General features: G+C 39.8%; 1 protein-coding gene across 3 annotated transcripts in view; it reads left to right on the top strand.

The window, feature by feature from the left end:
- The window catches only part of MTUS2 (microtubule associated scaffold protein 2), a 578,912-nt gene that overhangs the window by 368,445 nt on the left and 183,316 nt on the right, over positions 1-27,151 (top strand). For all 3 annotated transcript variants that reach the window (XM_087436240.1, XM_087436241.1, XM_087436239.1), the window contains one exon: positions 12,951-13,115. In XM_087436240.1, coding sequence (XP_087292366.1) covers positions 12,951-13,115 — 165 coding nt within the window. The remainder of the gene's footprint in view (positions 1-12,950; positions 13,116-27,151) is intronic.

Genomic DNA, 27,151 nt, shown 5'->3' with positions numbered 1-27,151 from the left:
ATTTTGCTACTGATGAAAATGCTTCCACTTATAAACCTTAATTTATGAATTTTAAGGTCTATGAATAATAGATATTTATACTTTCTATTTACAAACATTCTTCAACTTTATGGATTTTTTAAAAACGACAGCAAGAACAACAAAGTGAAAGGGAACTCATTAGCTGGTCCTTGTTCAGATTGGGACTGAGAGCGGAGAGAAGGCATGGATGTGTTCTGAAAGTCTGGCGCAGTGCAGACAGTGGGGTGCCCTGCCCCTCGGAGATGCAGGGAGCCCCCGGGTGTTTGCACCCTCACCGTTATCTAACAGAAGACTGCCCTTGTTGGAGGACCTCAAAGAAAAACAACTGAAGAGGGAGAGGAACGTGCAGAAAAACTGCAGTTCATGAGGGCACTAGCTTGGTATCACAGAATCAGAAAATCCAGAAGGCAAGAGACGGGCCTGGCTTCACTGCCTTAGGCTTAGTGTGGAGGCTGCTGGCACCTTCCCTGAGGAATTTCCCTAAGGGAAGTGGTCAACTTAAGCCTTTGCTGATATCTTACAAAATTTGAAGGCTTTAAAGAGGTTGTAAAGTTCATTTATTAGGCTGTTTATGATAATTTGCAAAAACAGTTTGAATCATGTTTGCTTGAGTGGTTTTATGGTAGGTTTTTAAATAGTTGAGATTTTATTTTGCAGAAGTGATGTTTGGGACAGCAGGTGCAGGTCATAGCTTTACTCATAAAAATGAATAGAGATAAGGCTTTTGATATTTGGAATTTCACATTAGAAAGGACTTTCAAGAAAAAGGTTTTGTTCATAAACTAAGAAATGAGCAAGAAGTGGCTTTCAGAGGCCAGGAGAGGGGAGCCTACCATTTATTTAGTGCTTGCCACATATCAGCTACTATCTACATGATTTTTCAGTCCCAACAGTGCTTTTTGATGCTACAAATGAGGATGCAGATGAAGAAAAGTTAATGACTGTCCCAGGGTTACCATGTTCTCAGCGCTGTAGCAGCACCTAACAATGGGGTTCAGTGACCACAGTCTCCTTTCATCGGAGCCAAAGGCCAGGAATGCACAGATAGCCAAAGCGAAAAAAAGAAGAATTTGCTTTGTTTTGTTTTGATTCATGAGTCCAGTAATTTTAGTTTAAAAACGATTTATTTCTCTACATAACCCTAGGATTCTTTCAATGACTAAAGCAGTGTATGACACGGAATAATCCATGAGTCCCTCAGATGCCTCAAAACAACTCATTAAACAGATCTGTGACACAAGAAAGAGACTATATTAGACTATAAAATCCAAGCTATAGAAATGCAATACCTAAACTTTGTTAGTGCTCTATTAATAAAAGCTGGTATAAGCCCTTGATCATTTCTATAATGTCTTATACCATGTTAATAACTGCAGCGGAATTTAAATTGAGTTCAAATCAGATGCTGTTATCTTTTAACAACTTCTATATTAAGCATATAATTAAAACGTTCCAGTTTAACTATTTTCTTCAAGGTATTAACTATTACAAGATTCACACAATGATGAACCAGAGTGTTCATGGATGATGGCTCAAGCTTTTAAGTATTTCAGATAGGGAGAAGGGATTTACTACAACTGGTCTAATTGACATAAAAGAGGAATGGTAAAAAGTTGCTCAAAAGTCTCTTGATATATCACATTAGCCTTTGGTCTTTTAAGTAACTAACCTTCAAATATTGTTTGACTATATTCTCTCTTTTGGGGATGTGACTTGCTATATATTAAAGAGAATTTCTCAAATCAAAAGGAAGCTTTAAGTCATTATGTCCTGGAAGTTCAAAAGTCCTGGGCTGGTTGATGCTGGCTTTCATCTTCTGTGATTACTTCAGTGACTTAAAGAAAGATGGTATTATCACCCGTGGCCTTTGCTTTCTTTGTTTACCAGCTAGGTCTTTCTTAATGTACTTTTGTTACCTAGAGGAGAATAGAGAGAAGATATTATAGAGAAGGTGGCATTTAACTGGGCTTTAAAGGACTTGCCCATGTCACAAAATGTCACAGCTCTCTTAGATGGGAGAGAAGGACACCATTCATACAGACCTACTTTCCCTTTTACATTTGTGTCCCTGGACTGTGAATCCCATTTTACCAGTTCATCTGCACTCATATTCCCCCTATTTCCTGAGCAGAAATAAGGAGGAGCACTCTCTTTGCTATATATATTAGAATGAACTCCAGGAGGAGATGTGGAAGCTTTTTTGGACTGCTTGAGTGGGGGGGTGGGGGGAGGATAGAGAGTAGAGGGACAAAAGTTTTTTCTCCTCTGTGATGATTTAATTGTGATCATTGTCAAAAGAAGGAAATTTGGGGGAATTATGCCTAGCTCTGGGAAAAAACTACCTCTTGAAGCAGCAGGAACTTGGGGAGGTATAGATGACTGCCAGTGTCAGTACCACTACTCACTGAAATCTCCTGCTTCCATTGTTGATCTGGTGGAGTTCAGGATGTCTTGAGGGTATTTCCGTAGGGATTGCGTGGAACAGGATCTCATAAAGTTGGGGTCCTGTGGGATAGATGAGGAGCTTGAAGAAATGACAGCTGATAAGAGAGCTGCTTCTGCTGATGCTCGTGCTCATACTAATAATGACAGCTAGCGTTTCTTGAGTACTGTACCAGGCTCTTTGCAAAGTGCTTTATATGCATTTTCTCATTTAATTCTCAGATCAGTCTAATGACAGAGGGTAAATAAATAAATTAAATAATAAGCCATTTCATAAAAGAGGCTTTGTTAATTAACTTTTTAAAGAGACTAATACTAGTAAGTTTCAAAACTAGTATTGGATTTAGACAGAGCTTGTGGTGTTTATGACTCTACTATATGGTACTCTTATTATTATTATTATTACTGTTAACAGTTTTCTGTCAAAACCCAGCCAGAAGAGCTCAGGAGCCGAGGCCCTGCAGTAGGAATCCAGTAAATTCCTGTGGACCTGGAGGAATCATCTAGCACCTAACCTATAGAAGTGTGTCATGCCACCTGATCAGGATGCTAAGTGTAGATGAGGACATGTCTTCTGGTCTAGGGCTAGAATCATTTACTGGGTTCCTGGAATACTGTGTTGAGAAAGACTCTGAGGCCACCCTTGGCTTAGTAAGAAGTTAACATTTGCTCCAGGTGAAGTGGGAGTGGTGAAATGCATGCCATATGTTTCTCCTTCTTTCGTTAGGACTTAGTCTACCAGGGAAAGATGAATAAAGAACCATGGTTCTTGAGAGTTGCCTGTTCAGAACCAGACTCCCAAGACTGATTGCAGTTATTGCCTTGGAAAGATATGAAGCCATGGGAGAGTGGTGACTGGAAGAAAAGGGAAGAGTGGAAAGGCTGGTGGGCTTGAATGAGGCTCAGTGTTGGGTTAGTGGGCATAATATCAATATTACCGTTTACCGAGTGCTCATATGTGCCAGATACTATTCTAAGCACTTTACTCTAAACATGTAATACCTCTTTTAATCCAACAGCTCTAATTAGTAGGCACTACTGTTTTCCTTATTTTTTTAAATACCCATCTGCTGTGACTCTGCTGTTTTTTGTTTTTTGGTTTTTTTTGAGGAAGATTGGCCCTGAGCTAACATGTGTTGCCAATCTTCCTCTTTTTCTCTTTTCTCCCCAAAGCCCCAGTACATAGTTGTATTTCCTAGTTGTAGGTCCTTCAAGTTCTTCTATGTGGGACACTGCCACAGCATGGCTTGATGAGCGGTGAGTAGGTCCATGCCCAGGATCTGAACTGTCAAACCCTGGGCCACCAAAGTGGAACACGTGAACTTAACTGCTACACCACCGGGCATGCCCCTGTTTTCCTCATTTTAAAGATGAAGAAATGAGACACAGAGAGATTAAGCAACTTGTCCCAAGTCAGAAAACTAGTAAGAGGAGGCGCCAAGATTTGAACCTAGGCAGTCTTAACCACTTAACTATTAGCCTCTCAAACTTTATCAACCCAGAGGTTAATGCCTAAGATGAGACTAAAGCAAAAATTGAAATATGATATAGAGAAAAATATTAGGTAAATAGTACCCTTTCTTGGGGAGAGGGGCTATTGGTGCTTGGGCTGAAAGACCCAAAAACCATTAAACTTTGATGAGCTCTGATGTTTATCTTTTTGTGTATTGTTTTCAAAAATGTTTGAAAACCACCACACTACGCTATAGACAACCTCCACCTTTAAACAACAAAAGCCCCACCTTAGCCATGCTCAGTGTGACTATGTTCATGGGAGCTGTTGTGGACAATGTGAAGCTTTTAGAGAGTCTGTGGGCTCAGAAATGGAGAAGCAGCAGCTGCTATGAAAGGAGGCACTGGCCCCATGGGACAGATTTGCACTCAGTACTTTCTTCATTCATACAGCAAATATTTCTCGAGCGCAGCGTTGTTTATGGCAGGGCAGGAAGTCACAGGGTGGAGTCCTGCCTGCCTGCACTTTATACTGTGCGGGATGTGGTAGCAGGAAGTAAGGCAGGCAGAGATACATTGGGACCATATAATGGAAGGATTTGAATGCCAGAAAGAAGAGTTTGGACTTGATTTGGAAGACTACATTGAGCCACTTGTGTTTTAGGAAGAAGAGTGGGGCACAGTGAGAAGGATGAACTGAGTGAAGGACCCGGGGGAAGAGAGGAGTGGGTGCCATTGTCTCTCCAAGAGGTGCTAAGGGGCTGACCTGGCTGCCAGCCATAGGAGCAGAGAAGGGATTTAAATTTGAAGTTCATAAAGGAAACAGGAGCACACTGACTTGCATTGGATGATACAAGGGGAGGAGGGGCTCAAGATGATTCTGACACTTTAAATCTAAGTTTCTAGAACAGTGATGATCATTAATAATAAAGAATAAATGAGGTCGAGGGCCAGTGTGCAACAGAGAGAAATATTTAATTTAGATGTTACCTCCTCCGAAAGGTCTTCCCCAGCCACTCCACCTAAAGTAGGTTCCCCTCCTTCACCCTTGAGTCTTTCCTCTAGCTCTGCCCCTTGTGTTTCTTCCAATAACTAATCACAGTTTGTGATGATTTTATTCGTCTGGACTTGTTTGTGGTCTGTGTGTCACCCTCACTGGAATGTAAGTTGTGTGAGGACAGGACCATGTCTGTCCTATGCCTCTTGCCTGGTGTAGAGCCTGGCACATAGAAGGCTTAGTCTACTTCATTTTTGACAAAGAAATGGTTTTGCTGAAATGGTAAGATAGCAAGTTTACTTTAGCTCTTTAATGTGAGAAATAAAATATACACCTGGGTTAAAATATGCAGAAGGTGGGAAATAAAACATTCAGTTGATACTTTAATAATTAAATTTTGCCACCAAGTGGTAAATGCTGCTAAATCAATGAAATATGCATCAATTAGGCAATCATGCAGCCAGAACATTATACAACTTGATTGCCTGGGATTGTTAAAAAAAAAAAAAATCAGTGAAGACAGTAGTTAATCATTATAATGTGGATAAATATTCAAAATCAGTGAAATATGTTTCTTAAGGTTTAGCTGTAATGCCCTCATATTATTAATAACTGTTTTGCTTTTCTTCTACAGCTTTCCCCTTAAGAACCTTGTTCTGGTCTGGTTAGTGTTTGTACCTCATAGCCATTGTTTCTTCTCTTTAAAGTTCAGGCTCAGTGATTGGCATTCCCAGTAAATGAAATGGTGAAAAGACCATTGGAATACAGGTCAGAAACACTACTTTCTCATCCTGACTTCGGTCACAGTCAGAACTGTCCTTTTGAGAAGGTTGAGTAGGCACCACTCGTTACTTTGTAGGAGGAGATCAGCTGTGCTGTAAACCTACACTTCCTCCTCCCGGTGCCGAAAATTCTGTGAGAAACTTTCATTCCTTTAGTGCAGCCTTTTCTGGTCTGAATTTGCATGTGTCTTCTTCTCTCTGTGGTGTATGACCAGAGCAGCTCAGACCCACACCTACTCTGGAGGGAGTAGATGAGAAGGGGGAAGGGGTTTAGAGATCAATTGAATATCTTCTTCCTCACATAGGAGCCTGGTCATTCTGCTGTAATGAATGGAATGCAATAGTGGTTTTGAGGGTTATTCTTTTTTGTATCATACAAAAGTATGCCCTCAGGAGACAGAACAACCCTGGGACAGACTGGTTGGGGTCAGCTATAGCCACAATGTAGGCATCTGGGAGAGAATAGGAATAATAACTGCATGAGAAAAGAACACCAGGAGTCCCTCAGGGGAGAGGTGAGACCTGAATCACAGTTTGAGGAACTTGTGATCTGGGAAAGAAAACTTATTATGAGATTTTTTTTTTCATTGCAATATAATTCAAATACCATAAAATTCACCCTTTAAAGTATACAATCCAGCAGTTTTAGTATATTCATAAGGTTATGTACCATCACTCGCATCTAATTCCAGAACATTTTCATTACCCGAGAAAGAAAGCTCTTACCCATTAGAAACCACTCCTCATTCCTCTTCCCCCAGCCCCTGACAACCACTAATCTACTTTTGCCTCAATGGATTTGTCTATTCTGGACATTTCATATAAATGGAGTCATACAATATGTGGCCTTTTGTACCTGGCTTCTTCCGTTTAGTGTAATGTTTTCAAGATTCGTCCATGTTGTAGCTTTTATCAATAATTCATTCCTTCTTAGGGCTAAATAATATTCCATTGTATGGATAGACCACATTTTGTTTACCCATTCATCAGCTGATGGACATTTGGATTGTTCCCACTTTTTGACTATTATGAATAATGGTGCTATGAACATTTGTGTACAAGCATTTGTGTAAACATATGTTTTCGAGTCTCTTGGGCATGTACCTAAAAGTGGAACTGGTGGGTCATATGGTAACTCTATGTTTAACATTTTGAGGAACTGTCAAATTGCTTTCCAAAGCAGCTAGCTGCACCATATTACAATTCCATCAGCAATGTATGAGGATTCCAGTTTTTCCACATCTCCACCAACACTTGTTATTGTCTGTAATTTTTATTACACCTATCCTAGTGGTTTAAAGTGGTATCTCATGGTTTTGATTTGCATTTCCCTAAAGGCTGGTGATGTTGGCCATCTTTTCATCTGCTTATTGGCCATTTGTATATCTTCTTTGGAGAAATGTCTATTCAAATCCTATGTTCATTGTTAATTGGGTTGTCTTTTTATTGTTGTTATAAAAGTTCTTGATATAGTCTGGATACTAGATCCTTATCAGATATATGATTTGTAAATATTTTCTTCTATACTGTGGGTTTTCTTTGCACTTTATTAATAGTGTCCTCTGAAATACAAATATTGTTATTTTGATGAAATCTAATTTATCTATTTTTTTCTTTCATTACTTGTGCTTTAGGTGTCATACCTAAGAAACCATTGCTTAATCTCAAGGTCATTAAGATTTACATCTTTGTTTTCTTCTGAGTTTTATAATTTTAGCCCTTACATTTAGGTCTTAGATCCATTTTAAATTAGTTTTTGCATATGGTGTGAGGTAGGGGTCCAACTCATGAGATTTTGATAGATTCAGTTGATCAGCTCAGGGTGTTCAAGCATCTGAGGAATCAACTTTAGGAGCTGTCCCTGGAGGAAGAAGAAGATTGCTTTCTCCTAGGATTTGGTGCTGAACGAGCCTAGTTGTCCTGATGGTTTAAAGAGAAAAATGTATAGCAATTAGGTTTATGTATTGAACTGGACCCAGCTGGATTCTATAACCATGCAGAATATATACCTTGCAAATTCTCGCACTCTAATGAGGGAGATCTCACCTTCCAAACAGTAAGTTGGTGATATGATGGTTTGGAAATCTACAAAAACTGGCCACTATCCAGCAGTGAAGCAGGAGGCTATAGTCCTTTGGTTACTATGAGCAGAGGAATGCCTTCATACTTTGGTGGTGATAATGTGATAAACCTGGGGAACACCACTGGCATGGAACAAGGAAAGGAATTAGGGAAAATAAGTTGGCAGCTCACAGAATTCTTAGTATAGGAAAATTCCCTTTATGACATGTGATTGTTTTTTGAAAATGTTGTTTTCTTCCCTGCCTCATACCACTCAGCTAACATTTATTAACCCCTGTTCTCCATGGTCTCTTACATTCTGCATGTCTTCTGGACAGAGGTACTGAGAGCCCCAGCCAATAAAGGCCAGTATTGCTTCAAGCCAGGATATCCCCACAAATTTTGTTCCCCTGCAGAGTAGTGCTGCTCCTTTTTAGAAGCATCTATTTTGATGTTTATTTTTTCACGGGACTCAGTCTTCTTTGTATCTCTATCATTTAACATGGCACCTAGACTATAATTGGTGCTCAGCATATGTTTGCTGATCTTGGTGAAATCCCTGCTTGCTCTTCCTTCAATTATGTTGCAGTTGAGAAGAGACAATTGTATCCACTGAAAATTCGCTTCATAGAATTTGACAAGTAGATTCCAGAGTTTATATGTAAGAGAAAGGGCCAAGGATAGCCAAGACAGTTTGTAAAATAAAAGAACAAGGTTGCAGGTACTTGTGTTATTCTGGTTTGGTATGCCGGAACTGGTCTTATACTGCAATAAATAAATACAGGATGGTATTGGTATAGTATACCAACGAAACAGAATAGAGAGTCAGAAATGGAGCCTCATGTGGCAGACGGGATAGCTGTTCATCAAACCATTTCCCTTTTCTCCTGGGCATAAACTAAACTACATTTCACAGCCTCCCACATGGCTGAGTTTCAGCCAGTGGACTAAAGGCAGAAGTGATACACACCATTTCTAGGCCTGACCCATAAAATCCTCCCATGAACAATTCACTTTTTCCCCACATACCAGCTGAATGTTAAGGTCTCTTGAGAAACCCAGAGTAGGGCAAAAGTATGAGATGGAAGGAGCCTGGGTCCCTGAGTTCCTACCTGGACTAGAGCTCCCCAGGACAGCAGACCATACAGAGCACCTGCCTTAGATGATTCATGATCAACAAATAAGCTTTTGTTAAGTTACTGAAATTTTGAGATTGTTAGCTTCCTTTAATAATCATGCCTCGGGGCCAGCCCCGTGGGTTAGTGGTTAAGTGCGCACGCTCCGCTACTGGCGGCCCTGGTTCGGATCCCGGGCGCACACCGACACACCGCTTCTCTGGCCATGCTGAGGCCACGTCCCACATACAGCAACTAGAAGGATGTGCAACTATGACATACAACTATCTACTGGGACTCTGGGGGAAAAAAGGAGGAGGATTGGCAATAGATGTTAGCTCAGAGTTGGTCTTCCTCAGCAAAAAAGGGGAGAATTAGCATGGATGTTAGCTCAGGGCTGATCTTCCTCACAAAAAAAAAAAAAAAAGAAGAAGGTTTCCAGCTTCCAAAAAAAAATAATCATGCCTGTATGCAAACTTGACATACAACAGCTGGCAATGCAGATATTGCAGAGAAGATGGGCTATCCAATATACAGAGCTGGGACAATTGGCTCTTTACATAGAAAATAAAAACAAATCTGATCCCTGCCTCACACCCCATTCCAAGTGAACTAATGATCTAAACGAGAAAACCAAAATTTTAAAACTTTCAGGAGAATACACAGGAGAACATCTTTATGACGTCAGATAGGGAATGAAAGGCTAAGACAAACAAAGTACAAATAAAGTGGAAAAAAAACGGAAAAATCAACTGCATTAAAATGAAAGACTTCTGAATAAAGGCATCAGAAGTGTGAAGACAACCCAAAGATTGGAGAATATCTGAAGTATGTACCATTAAAGGATCAGTATCTAGAATATTCAAAGAATTCATATATGACAATTAGAAAGGCAAAATACTTCAGTTGAAAAATGGGCAAAAATTATGAATGGGAATCTTATGGAAGAAAAAACTTGAATAGCCAATAACTGTATGAAAAAAATGTTCAACCTCACTACCTGTCAGAGACTTATGAATTAAAACCAATTTAATTAATTAATCAATTTAAGTCTGACAGTCACTACCTGTGGTTAGTGTGAATTGCAACAAGCAATTTCCAAATTTTTGAAGGTCTAGGAAAGTCGAACACACTCGTGCCCTCTGTCCCAGCAATTTCACTGGTAATGGAACTGGCAATGTTTTATACTTCTTAAGCTTGGTGGTTCATTATGTTATTCTCACCCTTTCCTATGTCTGAAGTAGCTCATCATATTTTTTAAAGAGAATCATACTGTCACTCTTCTCTTTGGTTTTTCATCCTGCAGTTTATCCTAGATTTACTTCAATCCTCTCCTTTCTTCTCATGTAGAGCAGCCCATCTGATATTAATCCTTGAATGCTTTCCAAGTTCCTATGAAAAACTGGTTTGCTATAATGACTAGCTGCTAAACTTAAAACTAACCTGTGAGTGTTAATAACTAACACATCAGCACGTACCATGCATCAGACACTACTCTAAGTGTTTCCTTGTACCAGTTTTTACATCAACTTTTTAAAAATTCACTTGTGTTAGCTCTTTTAATTCTCACAACAGCTCTGTGAGGTCAATTATCATTATCCCCATAACAAATGAAGAAATTGAGGTGCAAGAGGCGGAGGATAGAGGAGGGGGCATCCATACCCTGGTCGTCTGTCTCCTGACTCTGCACCATTTATCACCTGGCTCATTCAGGCCAGAGTAGATGAGGGTTGGTTGGGAATGAGATGACTGAATTAGACACATGAACCACTTCCGCTGGCTGAATCCTCCAGAACGTTTTTCTGGTTCACACAAGCACAGTCTGTTTATCTCCAGTTGTTTCTTTCCTCTTATCAAGCAGTAGTTTAATGCTGTCTGCATTGTTGTGAAGTACCCGGAGCATTTATAGAATTCAGCAGCCATTTCCAAATGCAGAGTACTTTTCGTTTACTGAATAATATGTCTTTAATTACTGGCCAGCTTAAGCTGGTTTTCAAAGAGTAGTACTGTTTACTGCCAGCTGTATCTTGCAATACTGGACAAAAATAGAGATTTCTATTTTATTATTTCATTTTATTTTTTGGTAATTCAAGACCTCTCTCAGAGAGGACTACATAGCTTCCTCGACACTTCGTACTTCTAGTCCTGGAAAGCGGCCAAATCTCTAAATTGACATGTTCACTGAAGAATAAATTTCATGTAAGAGAATGATGCCAGGCACAAGAGGATTTAATAAAAGGGCTTTTGAACTCTACAAATGATATAAAATATTTCCCTTCTTAAACAACTTTAATAAATTGTTAAATAAAAGACTCAGCGTGAAAAGTTTTGTGCTTGTTTCAGCGTCCACTACACACTTCAGGGAATAGATTATTCTGGCCGGATGTCAGCAGTGGGCTAAACTTTAGATAATTCCACGTGAACTATTTCTACTGGCTGAGCCCCTCCCCCCATCTGAAATGTGCTGGAAGCCTGCAGAGATTCTCTGCGTTCTAGTGTTGGGCTGGTGAGCCTGCTCTGTGATCTGAAGCTAAGAGTCACAGTTGTGCAGGTGCGTGGTGTCCCCTTCCTGACTAGGTTTGGATCAGACACGTGCTTGTGTTTTTATCTGACGTTCAGGATCTGACAGCGCAGATCCTTTGGGTGGAGTTTCAGTTTGTTTGTTCTGTTTGCATAGATCAGATGCATTCTCCTAGCACTGTTTAGAACTGTTCAAAAACTGTCACAGCACCACAAAAGACTTATAGGGCATAGGTTCTATGTTAGGAAACAGCACATTCTTTATTTTTCCTTCCTGAATACACTTTTCTTAGAAACAAAACAAATGTCACCAATTTTAAATAGACTTTCAGGTCTTCAGAGGGAGAAAAGCAACAATCTCTTACTCCAAGTGGTTGAATAAAACTCTTGGATGTTTTGAACACTAAAGCCATTTTAATAATGTTATCATTTTTATGCAGGCACTATCTAAATAGGCTGCAATGACTATCCCTTTAAAATGATGAAAACAAAAAATTTAATCTTTCCCTAAAATTCTGTATACTTCTTCCAACTGTCATTGCTTATTTTTCACGGTAGGTGGTCACGTTCCTAACAGCATAGTTGTATTCCAGACAAGCAGTAATCTCAGTATGGTCAGGCTCTCTAATTTGATAGATTAGGCCTTGCAGCTGTACTCAGAGGTATATTTAGAAGATTTATCTTTTAACAGGGAATAGATGGTGGTGTCATTGTCTTTAAGCGATTGCAAATGTATAAACCACAGTAGGTTGGGAAAGATCTAGAAGAAAGGTTTGAGCCACAACCACTTTGTGCATTTAAATCTGACACATATCCCAGTGTGCCATATCTTCAGAGTGTCAGAGCAGTCGATTGTAAACAAGCTGTCCTATAGACAGAGTCTGTTTCTATATTGAATAGTCAGCTGAAATTATCAATAACTGTCTTCTGCCTTTAATTCGGGGTCTTCTCAGTTTGGTGAGGCCTCAGGTTTTCAAACAAAAAGCTTTCATGAGTTTCAAAGGGGTTCTCTGTCTCCATGTTCCCCACCCCTCTACCTTCTTCCCAAGCCTCTTATGCTGAAAGTAAAATTAGCCGGGTTTCAGGGAGTTCTGAATCAACTTCCTGGGCTATTGGTACATATATATATTCTTATTCTCACCTCTCCTGGGTCACTCACACTGTTTTTCAAACAAGGGTTGCTCATCCTCTGTGAGTTATCAAATAAATATTTAGCATATACATATACAGTCACACATCCACATAAGCAAGTGTGTGTGTGTGTGTGTGTGTGACCGTGTGCACATATGTAAAGTCTTCGGAGGAGAGAGGCTTCTTCTGGCTCTTGTGGAGCGCCTTGCACAGGGAATTTGAGTGACAGACTATTATGCAGTGACTAAAGGGAGCTCTTTTCCAAATCCATTCTCAGAATAATACTTTTCAAGGCCACTCACTAAGAGTCAGGTCAAGTTCTAAAGCAGATGATGGCATTAGGATTGGTTGGCAATTGCGAATGAGGGGGAGCGGGGGTCCATCCATTTGTCATGAAGTTATAATTAACACACTATCCGCCTCCCACAGGTTCAACCTTTGGGAATGAAGATCAGCCGGCTCTGAAGGCAGCTCTGCCTTCCAAAGACGCACCCAAGGGGGCCAGCCGGACCGCCCCTGGTCCAGCATCCTCCAGTGTGACAACACCCCGCAGGAGTTTGCTTCCGGCGCCGAAATCCACATCCACACCCGCTGGTAAGACTTTCTGCCTTGGAGAAGCTCCAAAGTGGAGTGCTGTTTCTGCATTAAAATGTCTTTTGCAAGTCCCTGTGTACATCAGTTCTTTAGATGGGATGATTAGATGAGTTTCAAATGCATTTAAAGTTAACAATACCACTATTTTCAAGGCACTTTTGTATATTCTTATGTTTAAATTCTCAAAACTGCCTCTCACTCCTCCCTCAACTGGTAACCTGTTGAATCAGTTTTAATTGCGAAAAAACAAGAATCAAGCTATTTTAGGCAGATTGGCATTTGGCTCAGGGAAGTCGGTGTTGACGAAACCATTGGAAGGAATGTAGCAGGAAGCTCTAAGCTGTGCCTCTGGGAATGAGTCCCAGCACCCCATGGGGAACTGCTGCCTCTGCAAGGATTGGGGAGCTCTATTCCCCTGCTGGCTCCAGACCTGCACCAGCAAAGCTTGGATCCAGGGATCAACAGCTACCTCAGAAGGGCTGGCTCCAGAGCCACGCTGTTCCTGCTAGATCCACACCAGCTAAACGGATGCCCTGTGTCCTTCCCCTCCACTCCCAGGAAGCTAGTGACCAGACACGGGAACTCAGCTGATGCAAAGGTTTGACAAGTGAAGGTGCTTGTCAGCAGAAACTGCCGAAGCAGCCCCTGCCCTGCTTTCTCCTCCCACATCTCACACAAAGGCATCTGTTTGCCTGCAGGGGTGTCCAAGCATGAAGTTCTTAGCTTTCCATCTTCTGCACTATAGGAAGGCACACTAAAAGGAAGGGAATGAATGTTGAGCCCTAATCCACTATAGATGGCTTACCCATATTGGTATCTATTCCTCTGTACTTTTCTTCTGTGGTCATATGTAGTCACGCACTGCATAACAATGTTTCCATCAGCAATGGACTGTGTATAGAATGGTGGTCCCATAAGATTAGTAACATATAGCCTAGGTGTGTAGTAGACTACACCATCTATGTTTGTGTAAGTATACTCTATGATGTTCGCTCAATGACAAAATCACCTGATGCATTTCTCAGAACATATCCCCATCGTTAAGTGACACATGACTGTAATCGTATACCAATGTATATACATATACACACATATGGGCTTGTATGAGTTTCTAAAAATAAGGTTGCATTACATGCATTTTTCTACATGTTGCTTTCCTTACTCAAATTATGTCATAGAAATACCTTCAAGTCAGTGGTATGGCTCATTCTTTCCAATGGCTGCCTGGTGTGGATATACCATGATTTATTCGACCATTTCCCACTGATGGGCATTCACTTTGTGACTAGTATTTGCCCCTACAAACAATGCTGCAGTAAATTTCCTTGAATGGGTGACATTCCTTCTATGGGGATTGATTCCCAGGAGTGGGATTGCTGTGTTTGATGCATTAGTAGATATGGCTAGAGTCCTTTTCAAAGAGGGCTCAGTGCTTCACGATTCCACCCACATCCCTGCTAGGAATAGGTATTATCCTTTTTAAAATTTTTTCCATTTGATGAGGGTAAAATACTAGCTCAGTGTTATTTTAATTTGCGTACCCCAACCACTAGACTAGCTGGAGCCCCTTGCTGTAAGATGCAGTAGCACCTTGTAATCCCCTTTGGTAAGACTTCAAAGACTTTTTTAATTTAGTTTTTCCTCAGTGGAAGAAAAGCTCCTGGGGCGGTGACCTAGTCTGTTTTCTTGAGCACAGTATCCCCGTTGCCTGCAACAGGGACTGAGCACAGTGAATACTTAAGTCTATTTGTTAACGGTTGGATGAATCAACAAATGAACGAATGAATGTCACATGACATTCGAATCTTTGAGTTTAGCAGTTTAGCCTTGGTTTAAATAGAAAACAATTAACAAGCCTATGGTAAGTTAGAATACAGTTGTTGGATCAAGGCTGGCTATCGACCAGCTTCCTTAAATTTTAGTGCAGCAGAATCACCTGCAGGGCTTGTTAAAGCACAGAATCCTGGGCCTCATCCCCGGAGTGTCTCTTCAGCAGGTCTGGGGTGAGGCCTGAGAATTTGCATTTCTAACAAATTCCCAGGCGAGGCTGCTGCTGCTGGTCTAGGGATCACACTTTGGGAACCATTGTTAGAGAAAAGTGGGCTAGGAATTTGAACAGACAGTTCTTAGAAAAAGAAGTGCAAGTGGCTCTTAGCCATATGAAAAGATAATCAACACCACTCATAATAAGAAAAATGCAAAACTACAATGGACTATAATATCTCACCTATTAGGCAAAAACCCAAAAGTTTGAAAACGTACTCTATTGTGAGGCTGCAGGGAAAGAGGCATTCTTATACGTTACTGGTGGGAATATAAAATAGTACGACTCCTCTAAAGGAGAATTTGGTAATTAATAAAATCACACATGCATTTATTCTTTGACTAAGTGGTCCCACCTCTAGTACTCTTTCCCAAAGGTAGACTGGCAAAAAGACAGTGCACAAAGAGATTCATTACAGCGCTGCTTTAAAATAGTGTCGATGTAAATAATCCATAATCAATCTATAAATCAAAATTGGGGTGAGTTTATTATGCGCCAACTTTTGAGGACCATGGTCTGGGGACTTCCTTCCCTAAGGAAGGAAGGGTACCAAAGAAGTGGGGTGTACAGAGTGGTTATATACCGTCAAAGAGCATGTATCACATATGATTGCAATGTCACTGCCTAGGGGGAAATGCTTATCCTTAAGGAAATGCCAACGTGGGGGAAGTTGCATCCTTATCTTAAGGGCATTTACTCTGGCCTACTCATCTACATGGCAAAGCAGATACATAATGCAGGCAACAGGCCCTTTTGGAAAAACAAACTTAGGCCGAATTAGTTTTACCCCAAATGGCTTCCTCATATGCTCCAATATGTCCTATCGCTTGCCATTTATTTATCAATAGCAAATAGTGAAAACAGCTCAGATGTCCTTAATAGGGGCCTCACTGAGTGGATTGTGATGCATGCACAAGATGCAGTATTGTACAGCTGCTAAATGGATGGGAAATGTCTCCATATTTTACTAGAAGGTGATTGATTTTCAGGAGATATCAAGTGATCAAAGCAAGGTGGAGAAAATTATATGTAGTAGGCTACCTTTTATCTAAACAATAGGGAAATTATATGTATAATTAAATACATATCTTTGGTTCTATTAATAAAAAGCAATAGAAGAATAAGCGTTGAAATTTTTAAAAATGTTGACTTATAGAGGAAAAGAACGAATAGGATGGAGGGAATAGAGATAGAAGCTAGACTTTGAATACACCTTGTTTAGTAGATTTGACTTTAAAGTCATATAAATATTTTACACAATTAAAAATTAACATTGAACTTTAAAAGATGATCTCTAAAAATCAAAAGTACAATTAAACAAATGAAAGTAATTGTATGGTCTGTTGGTGGCATAAACACACAGAGAAGAACTCTTCCAAGAGATTTTAAAACACAGTCATTTGTACATCTCTAATAGTAGATACCCTATGTTCAAAAAGAATTGCAGAAAAAAATCTTAAACTGTTCTCAATAGTTATATTATTGGTGCTGGCGTTGTTATTGTGATTTTGAATCTGCTGTTATCTGAATTTGTGTATTATGGGATAAATGGGATATGTATATTATGGGGTAAATTATGAACTCATCTGAAATTTATCTTTAAAAAAATATTCCCAGGGCCAGCCCTGTGGCGTAGTGGTTAAGTCTGCAGCTCCGCATCAGCAGCCCAGGGTTCACAGGTTCAGATCCTGGGTGCAGACCTACACACCGCTCATCAAGCCATGCTGTGGCGGCGTCCCACATACAAAATAGAGGAAGATTGCCACGGATGTTAGCTCAGCGACAATCTTCCTCAAGCAAAAAGAGAAAGATTGGCAATAGATGTTAGCTCAGGGCCAGTCTTCCTCACCAAAAAAAAAAAAAATATATATATATATATATATATATATATATATATATATTCCCAGCTCTGTCCATTGAAAAGTTATAAACAGTGACTAAGCCAATAGCAACAAGCACCCCTCATGCCCAGACTGTGAACTCGAAATACATTTCCCACTAAAGGGAGATAGAGGTCCTTGAAGAAATGGCTGGTTCCAGGTCTAGGGCAGGAACTACAGACCCCAGAACATCTTGCTGTTCTAAAAAGCCAAGAAGAATTCAAAGACTACGAGGGTTGTATCAAGTGGACTCAAGAGTTAAACTGGAGAAGCTCCAACTGGTAAAAAAAAAAAAGAGAGAGAGTTTGAATATCCATAAGATTCATAACTGCTGCAGTGGATTAACACTCACCAAAATATATGTATATCCATGAGAGCATAATGATACAAAAAACAAAAACAAGGCAATAGCTAGGAAACTACTTATTATTTTGAAATCAGGTAAAGAAAGAAAAGCATAAAACATTTTAGCTACTTCTCCTATTCAGTCTGTGCCTCAAGATAACCAAGTAGTTGATGAGGGGAAGTTTCTCTTTATAAAAGTATTCTAGCTAATAGATAAGATATGATAGAACATCACCTTTTTCACAGCTGCTAATGAATCAGTGGGGGAAGGCAATGATCATCAATTGAAAGAGACAACCAGACGTTATGAACTATACTGATGGAAATATATACAACATTATCTGTGAATTAGTTTAGGGGGAAAAAATGAATCTGAACCAGCCTCTAGATTTAACTATTAATTTACTGGAAATACAAAGGACAGAAAAGCATGTTAAACAACACCATGAGAATAGAATCAACAAACCCAGACTCTGGCAAACTCTATAGGACAAAGCAACTGATTTATTCAACAATAGCAGCAACAACAAAGTTGCAAAAAGCAAAAGACAAAGAAACAAACAATTCTGGAGGAAAAAGGAGATGGAAGGGGACCTGTAAATTATAAAAGACTTAGACATATCAACCAATTGCAAAGCATGAATCTTATTTTGCACCCCAATTCAAAGAAATACACCAAAAAAAAAATTTAGACGATAACTGAGGAAATGTGAACATTGGCTTTAGATGATGTTAAGGAGTTACTGTTAATATTTTAAGCATGGTGGTAGTATTTGTGGGGTTTGTTTTTTAAAAAGAGTCATGTTTTAGAAATTCCCGTGTATGAAATGATATGCTATCTGGCATTTGCTTCAAAATAACCCAGGATGGTGGCAGGCATAGTCAATGTGCTATAGAACATGAAACAGCATTGGCCACACATTGCTCATTGTTGAAGCTGGGTAATGGAATACATTAAGTTAACTAAACTAGTCTCTCTACTTTAGTATATGTTTAAAGTGTTACATAATAACAAAGTAAAATGTGTAGAGAGAGTGACTGTTTTAGTGGAGGTACAGTTAAATGGAAATAAGGTATTTCAGGTGTGGAGAAGAGAGGGAAAGGGAGAAACAATGTTTAAGACCATAAAAATTTCATTATTTTCCAAAGTATTTCTGTTACATAGGGTATTTTCGAAAGCCATGCGATCTTAATAACAACAATTCTCTTCCACTTTGTATTACTTTGTAAGACACTTTAATATAATGAATCTAATTTGGTCCTCACAAAAACACTGAGAGGTAGGCAGTTTTACAGATGGGGAAACCAAGACTCGGGTGAAATGACTTGTCAAAGGTCATGTGGTGGCTTCAGGAAATAAACATATGTTGCGTGTGTTTCCAGTGCTTTTTCAATAAAAATATGATAAATATCCAGCTGGGGAGTATCAGAATTCTATCTGTGGGCCACAGTGTGTCCATTACCATCAGATTTCATGTGCGTGAACTGGGGAGGGTAGTAAACAAAATGGTACCCAAGATTTCTTGCCTTAGGCCAGCCCCTCCTGAGATCACCTGGTTAGGAGTTCACCTGGTGATGCCATGACCTCTGTGTGGTCTTTCCTTACTTCTCTCTCATGGCTGAGAATACCCCACACACAACCTGCAGGTATTCCTTAAAATTCCAAATAATGCCCAAAGAGAAGTAGGAGCTTTTCCCTAAGAACCAAATTGTATATGTGTGAAAATGTGCAGCCAGCCCTCCCACAAGGGGACGTGTATGTTATTCTCTCCAGAGGCAAAATTTAAGTCTGTACTTGTTTATTCCTTCTTATGATAAGCTATCACTTTGTTGAAAACTCAAGTTAACACTCTTTCAAGCTGTCCTACAAGGCATCCAGTAGATTTACTGGACTTGCTTTTCTAGATAAAATCTTTTGTGATGGTAATAATTGCTTCCTCTCCTATTCTAGACCAAAGCACATTGTATAGTTGCTCTTCCTTCACTAATTCAACGACCAGCTCACTGAGTGTCTGTGCTGGGGGATAGAGTGTTCTGGAGACAGAAAGATGAGTGAGACACAGTTCCTGTCCCCAAAGGATTCACAGGCTGATGGCAGAGAAGCACAAAGTTATTGAAAAGTTGATAAATGTTATAATAAGCTATTTATTATACAGCCTAATGTGTGTAGCACCTGGTAAGGAATGGCTGAGGGTTCCTCACTTAGACAACTGGGTGGCTAATACTGCCCTTAACTAGTAGACTGAAGGCCAAAGGAGGACAAGGTTAGAGGAAAGATGATAAATTTAGTTTCAGATGAGATGAGTTTGAGGTGCTTGGGAAACATCCAGATAACAGTATCCAGTAAGCAGCTGGAGGTAAGAAGTCTGGAGCTCTAAGGACAGTTTGGGTTGGAGATTTAGATTTGGGAGTCATTAGCTTATAGTCACTGCTCTGTGCATTGAGGCTGTGGGTGTGTGTGAGTTCGTGTGGGAGGATGTAGAGAGCACAAAGGAAGAAAGGCCTGAAAGTAGCCCTCTGGTAACAAAAAATGGAAGGTGCTGACAGAGAGGCCCATCCAGAGAAAACAGAGCTTTCAGAGCACGGAAGGGTGAGTGGCAGGTGAGGAAGTGGAAGCCGTGAGCATAGATTGTTCTTTGTTGAAATGGAAAGATGAAGGAAAGGAAAACAGGGTGGTGGCTTGAAGGGAACCACAGACAAAGGAAATTCTTGGTTTTAGAATGAGTGACACTTAACCTTCGTGTTTAGAAGCATCAAGAAAAGAAGGAGGGAGTAAAGATGAGAAAAGCTGATAGGTGTTAGAGTGAGGTCTGCTAGGTGGTGGAGTGCCACTGGTGGGGAGATCAGGCCCTGCAGCAGGAGGAAAGGGAACTAGTCTTGGAAAGAGTTGCACTTTCTTCTCGTTGAGACCAGAAGCTCCACTGGACTTTGGAGGTGGATTCTGAGGGAGGTTTGACAAAATGATTAACTTGCTTTTTGACCCTACATTGCCAACTGGTTCATTACTGATGATGTGAGAAGAGCAGTGCAGCCTAATGCATAATCAAGGAGTAGCGTCTACACGTGGTCTCAGTATTTCAGATGCTGGTTTTTAAGAGGACAGGATAAAATACCGCAAAAAGAGCCCAATTGGTTCTTCCTCCTAATGATTATTTTGCATCAGTGCTTCTCCTAGGTTGACCCTGCATATGCTAAATAAACGTGTGTGTGTTGAATGTGTGTTGTGGGGGAGGGGTTAGGAGGTGCCAGTCTTTTATAAAAATATGTTTTCCTATTTTTGTACAGTAAATTGCAATACCCCACCCCCCTCTTTTTTTTCTACCATATAGCTGTAGAAGGTTTTGGTCTGGGGTCCATGAATGTCTGAGCTTGAGGCCTGAGCAGTAATTGAAGCATGTAATATAAACCTTTTAGTTTTTGCATACATGAGCGTAGACAGCCTTTCCCGGCAAAGCATAAGTGTGGGCTAAAGGACGGGAGTGGACAATGCACTCCACTGCCCGTGAGGAGGCTGGGTGGGCACCAATCCCAGCTCCCCCGTGCTAGCATTTGACCTGGGGCAAATCAGCATTTAGGGAATCTTTTTATATTTCTCATTAGTTACAAAAAAAAGTGGGAGGATAATAGAACATACTCCATGGGATTGTTTTCAGAGTTAAAATCAATGAAAGGACATAGAACATAATAGGTATTTAATAAATGCTGTTTGAATCTAAATCCTTTAAATACAAGAGGCCTGTACATTTTCAAGGCCAGGAGAGAAGAAAAACTCAGTGAATAGCCCCTGAAATGCTGTTCTGGGCCTTTCTCTAAGTGATTATTTTACTGCCTTTGTCCATAATTCTTTAATATTTACTTCTGGTGTTAAAAGAAACACAAAATTCAACCGGGTAAATTTAAGATGTAACTGGCTTTGTTAAATGATTCATTAACAACGGCAGCATCCCATTCAGCGACTAGAAGGCCACTGGGAGGGGTTGTACAAAATGGAAGGTTATTATAGGCAGGAGGGTGGAGCAAGGAAGCTATTAGCAAAAGTAAAGAAAAGATTGTTTTTGGGCTGGGACATCTTTTTTGGGAGGGTGGGGGGCATCAAGGGTTTTATCACAAAGATTGTCTCTTTTTCCTCTGAGGGATGGAGGGGGCCTTACTGATGCTTGACCAGAAAATTCCAGACTGGTTGATTAAGATTACATTTCTGGGAGAAGTTGAAACTGCAGTTAGATCAGGTATTAAGTCTAGTTTGCTATCATGGGCTTTAACACCAGTGACACCATTTGGGGCCTATGGTTTTCTTTTTAACACTGGTTAAAAGGTAGCTAACTTTTCTGTGCCGTGCTCCCTTTAGGGTCGGAGTTTCCTGAAAACAAGTAACGTCATGGTGGCCCTTTCTTGCAAGTCTGTCTGCTAGGGAACATTTCTTACCCGACATGACCCACCATATTCCCTCTCCACACAGCCCGTTCCTTCTTCCTCTCCTTCCTCTGGTTAACATCTGTTTTTCTTTCTGGTCTTGACCTAGATTTTGCCTCTTCAGGGACCTTCCTCTTCATAGCTCTTATCACAGTAAGATAAGATATTTAGTAAGTAAATATTGAGTAAATATTAATTAATCACCAGCAATAGTTCCTGGCACAAAGCAGGCTCTCAACAAATACCTGTTGAATGAATGAAAGTTATAACTTCCTAATAATTTGGGGCATATGCCACTCTGAGTGCTCAGAAAGCACTTGTGTCTTGGGGCAGGTGGTTACCTAATGAAGCAACAAGACAAACCAGCTCCTTAAGATAAGTGATGCCCTTTCCCCGCTTTCCTAGAACAGGCTCCAGCAGACACCCCAAGAACCCCACCTGAGCTGCCTGCCTTGAGGTTGGCTTCTTAGGTACTGATGGCAAATTACAGAAGTCTCACTGGGTGGAAACAGCTGCCAGCTGCCCCCATCACATCTCTCGTTCTCCTCTCTCCTTCCCGGTTTCCTCTGTCCATTGTTAACTCTGCCAGCCCCACTCTGTTAGTCGCAGGCTCCTCCTCCAGGTCTGTGGTCAGGGCCCAGCTGCTGGGGCACTGGGTGAGACATGCAGCAGACAGAGGACCGAGTTCCTGAGTCTTGGCCCAAGTCTGCTCAGAAACTTATTTCAACGGTGCCCTAAGGCTCTGAATTTGATTTAGGGTATTTTAGAACAAGGACTAACAACCCTCAGTTTACTTGTTGGAGGACCCCACACCAGCCACTGTGTAGACCCTTGACTGTGGCCCCTGTGAACCACTGCAGGCTGAGGGCTTCCCCTCTTTCCAGGACTGTGCTGTACCCACTATTGGTCATCTTCCTTGGCCTCAGCCCAGCTGACCTCCTGAGGTGGTTGAGGTTTTAGTGCTGCTGGTCTAAGAAACATTTTTTGCTTCTTTCCCCATCGTCAGGAGAATGGGATCAATAAGGAGAGGCCGTATTTGTTTTGTTCCCCAGCTCAGGTAAGGAGACCACACACAGTGCCTAAAAATCCAGAGAAAGAGGAACTGAGTTATCAGAAGAGAGTGTGGATTGGGAAAACGAAGCAGAAAGCTCATTGAAAGATTTCAGTACTTTCTCTGCTAAGGTTTATCTAATTCCAACAGCCAAGTCTTCCTTGTATTTCAAAATTATTGTTCTTAAAAGATAAATTTTATTACTGAATTTTAGCTTTGCATTTATTCCATTGGTTTGAATTTCTAATTTAAATGAAATCTAGTTTCTAAAACAAAATCAGCTTTCACATTGCCTTGTTCTGTCATCAAGCTAATTAAAAAGTAGAAGGTAAGCATGCAGATTACAGATAAATCTCAAATAATTGGATTTCTAGGGACTGTGAGGTGTTTGGATTATTTCAATTGCTTAGGTAACACCAACTCTTGTTTTAATCCCTGTTGTTGGAAACATTACTAAACTCTGATGCTTTGCTTCTTTCCCTTGGTGATTCCAGGCTAATGACAGCCAAGCTCTTGTATCTTTGGGTCATCTGCTCAATTACTGTCATCCATGATTATAGATGCAACGTGTACCAACAATAGAAATATCCTGGGAGTACTTGGCTGTTTCCTTTAACCTAGATTTCTCACGTGTGCTTTTTTGTGAGTGACTTTTTTCTGGTGCATTCATTCAGCAAACATCTAAAACATGCTTGCTTTAAGCCATAGGTGACTTGGATTCAAGGATAATTAGAACAGTCCTTGAGGAGCTCACAACAAGGTAAACAGATTTGTAAACTAATAATTAGAGTGAGAGCAAGAGATCTGTAATCTTATCAGCTGGATTCCAGTTAATTCTAGCAGACTAAGAATTCATAGTAAGATGAATTAACAAACGAATGACCTGAAAAAGTTTAAATTAAATATAATAGGTTTTTCTTTATTATTTATTTATTTAGTCACTATTTATTATTTATTCAATCATTTTCTAATTTATTTATGAGTTAATCATTTTCTGATTGCAGAAAAGATCCAAGGTAGCTTTCAGTAAAGGACACAAAGTAACAGAGATATGGGGCTAAAAACCCAAGTCATAAAAAGGGAAAAGCGGGGCCAGCCCCATGGTGTGGCAGTTAAGTCCATGTGCTCTGCTGCTGGTGGCCCAGGTTCGGATCCCAGGCACGCACCGCACCACTTGTCAGGCCATGCTGTGGCGGCGTCCCACATAAAGTGGAGGAAGATGGGCATGGATGTTAGCTCAGGGCTGATCTTCCTCACTAAATAAATAAACAAACAAACAAACAAATAAATGAAAAGAAAATGAAAAAGAGAAAAGCCTGACAAAACTAGGCTTGGAGCTTCCTGGCTACAAGGGCAAAAGAAGAAACACAATCAGGGAAAAAAAGAGCATGTCGCTTCATCAGAAGAGAGAAAGTTATTTTCCAGCACAAATTTTTAAGATTTTAACATTTTAAATCCGTGAATTTAAAAAAGTTACTTTAAGCAACATAATGCATGGTGACTTTAATTGTATGTTTTTAAACATTTCTTTTTTTTATTTCTTTTATTTATTCTTTTTGGTGAGAAAGATTGGCCCTGAGCTAACATCTGTTGCCAATCATCCTCTTTTTGCTGAGGAAGATTGTTCCTGGGCTAATATTTGTGCCCATCTTCCTTTACTTTATATGTGAGATGCCTGCCACAGCGTGCCTTGATAAGCGGTGCGTAGGTCCGCACCCAGGATCTGAACCTGTGAAACCCAGGCCGCCAAAGCAGAGCACAAGAACTTAACCACTACGCGACTGGGCTGGCCCCACTTTTTTTTTTTTTAATTGAGGTAACATTGGTTTATAACATTATATAAATTTCAGGTGTACGTCATTATATTTCAATTTCTGTGGAGACTACATCATGTTCACCAGCTAATGTCTAATTGCCATCCGTCACCATACACATGTGCCCTATTACTCCTTTCTCCTTCCTCCTTCCTCCTTCCCCCCTGCCCCCTTCCTCTCTGGTAACCACCAATCTATTCTCTGTGTCTATGTGTTTGTTTGTTGCTGTTGTTGGTTTTGTGTTCGACACATGAGTGAAAATCATACAGTATTTCGCTTTATCCATCTGACTTATTTCGCTTAGCATAATGCCCTCAAGGTCCATCCATGTTGTCACAAATGGCAAGATTTCATCTTTTTTGTAAGGCTGAGTAGATTCCATTGTATATATATACCACATCTTCTTTATCCATTCATCCGTTAATGGGCATTTAGGTTGTTTCCAAGTCTTGGCTATTGTGAATAATGCTACAATGAACATAGGGGTGCGTATGTCTCCTTGAATTAGTGTTTTCATCTTCTTCAGATAAATACCTAGAATTGGAATTCCTAGATCGTATGGTAGTTCTATTTTTAATTTTTTGAGAAATCTCCATACTGTTTTCCATAGTGGCTGCACCAATTTACATTCCCACCAACAGTGTGTGAGGGTTTCCTTTTCTCTACCCCCTCATCAATGCTTGTAATTTCTTGTCTTTTTGATAATAGCCATTCTGACAGGTGTAAGGTGATATCTCATCATGGTTTTGATATCATTTCCCTGATTATTAGTGATGTTGAGCATTTTTTCCTATGCCTAGTGGCCATCTATATGTCTTCTTTGGAAAAATGTCTGTTCAAGTTCTTTGCCCATTTTTTTATGGGGTGGTGTTTTTGCTGTTGAGTTGTGTGAGTTTGTTATATATTTTGATTAACCCCAAATCAGATAGATGGTTTGTGGATATTTTCTACCATTCCATAGGTTGCCTTTTCATTGTGCTGGTTGTTTCTTTTGCTGTGCAGATGCTTTTTATTCAGATGTAGCCCCACTTTCAAAAATAACAATTTTGTTGCCCATGCCTGAGGAGACTGGTCCAAAAAAATATTGCTAAGACTGATGTCAAAGAACATACTGCGTATGTTTTCTTCTAGGAGTTTTATGGTTTCAGGTCTTACATTCAAGTCTTTAACCCATTTTGAATTTATTTTTGTATGTGATGTAAGATAGGGGTCCAGTTTCTTTCTTTTGCAAGTAGCTGTTCAGTTTTGCCAACACCATTTATTGAAGAGATTGTCTTTTCTCCGTTGTATGTCTTGCCTCCTTTTTCAGAGATTAAGTGACCATATATGTGTGGGTTTATTTCTGGGCCCTCTGTTCTGTTCCATTGATCTGTTTGTCTGTTTTCATGCCAGTATCATACTGTATAGCTACTATAGCTTTGTAGTATAGTTTGAATTCAGGGAGTGTGATACCTCCAGCTTTGTTCTTTTTTCTCAAGATTGCTTTGGCTAGTCAGGGTCTTTTGTGGTTCCATGCAAATTTTAGGATTCTTTGTTCTAGTTCTATGAAAAATGCCATTGGTATTTTGATGGGAATTTCATTGAATCTGTAGATGGCTTTGGGTGGTATGGACATTTTAACAATATTAATTCTTCCAATCCATGAGCATGGTATATCTTTCTGTTTATTTGTATCATCTTCAATTTCTTTTATTAATGTCTTATAGTTTTCAGAGTACAAGTCTTTCACCTCCTTGATTTAATTTATTCCTAAGTATTTTATTCTTTTTGATGTAATTATAAAGGAGATTGTTTCCTTAATTTCTCTTTCTGATAGCTTGTTATTAGTGTATAGAAATGCAACAGATTTCTGTATATTGATTTTGTATCCTGCAACTTTACTGAATTCATTTATTAGTTCTAATAGTTTTTTGGTGGAATCTTTAGGGTTTTATATATATAGTATCATGTCATTTGCAAATAGTGGCAGTTTTACTTCTTCCTTTCCAGTTTGGATACCTTTTATTTCTTTTTCTTGCCTAATTGCTGTGACTAGGACTTCCAATACTACGGTGAATAAAAGTGATGAGAGTGGGCTGGTTCCTGTTTTTAGAGGAAAAGCTTTCAGCTTTTCACCATTGAGTATAATATTAGCTGTGGGTTTGTCATATGTGGCCTTTATTATGTTGAGGTATGTTCCTTCTATACCCACTTTGTTGAGAGTTTTTATCATAAATGGATGTTGAATTTTGTCAAATGCTTTTTCTGCATCTATAGAGATGATCATGATTTTTATCCTTTGTTTTGCTAATGTTGTGTATCATGTTGATTGATTTGCGGATGTTGAACCATCCTTCCATCCTTAGAATAAATCCCACTTGATCATGGTGGATGATCCTTTTAATTTATTCTTGAATTTGATTTGCTAGCATTTTGTTGAAGATTTTTGCATTTATGTTCATCAGGGATATTGGCCTGTAATTTTCTTTTTTTGTAGTGTCTTTATCTGG

This window comes from Ceratotherium simum, chromosome 10 (genome assembly GCF_057802395.1).
Source record: "Ceratotherium simum simum isolate JZ-2026a chromosome 10, ASM5780239v1, whole genome shotgun sequence".
Taxonomy (NCBI): Eukaryota; Metazoa; Chordata; class Mammalia; order Perissodactyla; family Rhinocerotidae; genus Ceratotherium; species Ceratotherium simum.
The sequence above is the reverse complement of the archived record's forward strand: the minus strand, read 5'-3'. Positions and strand labels throughout refer to the sequence as shown.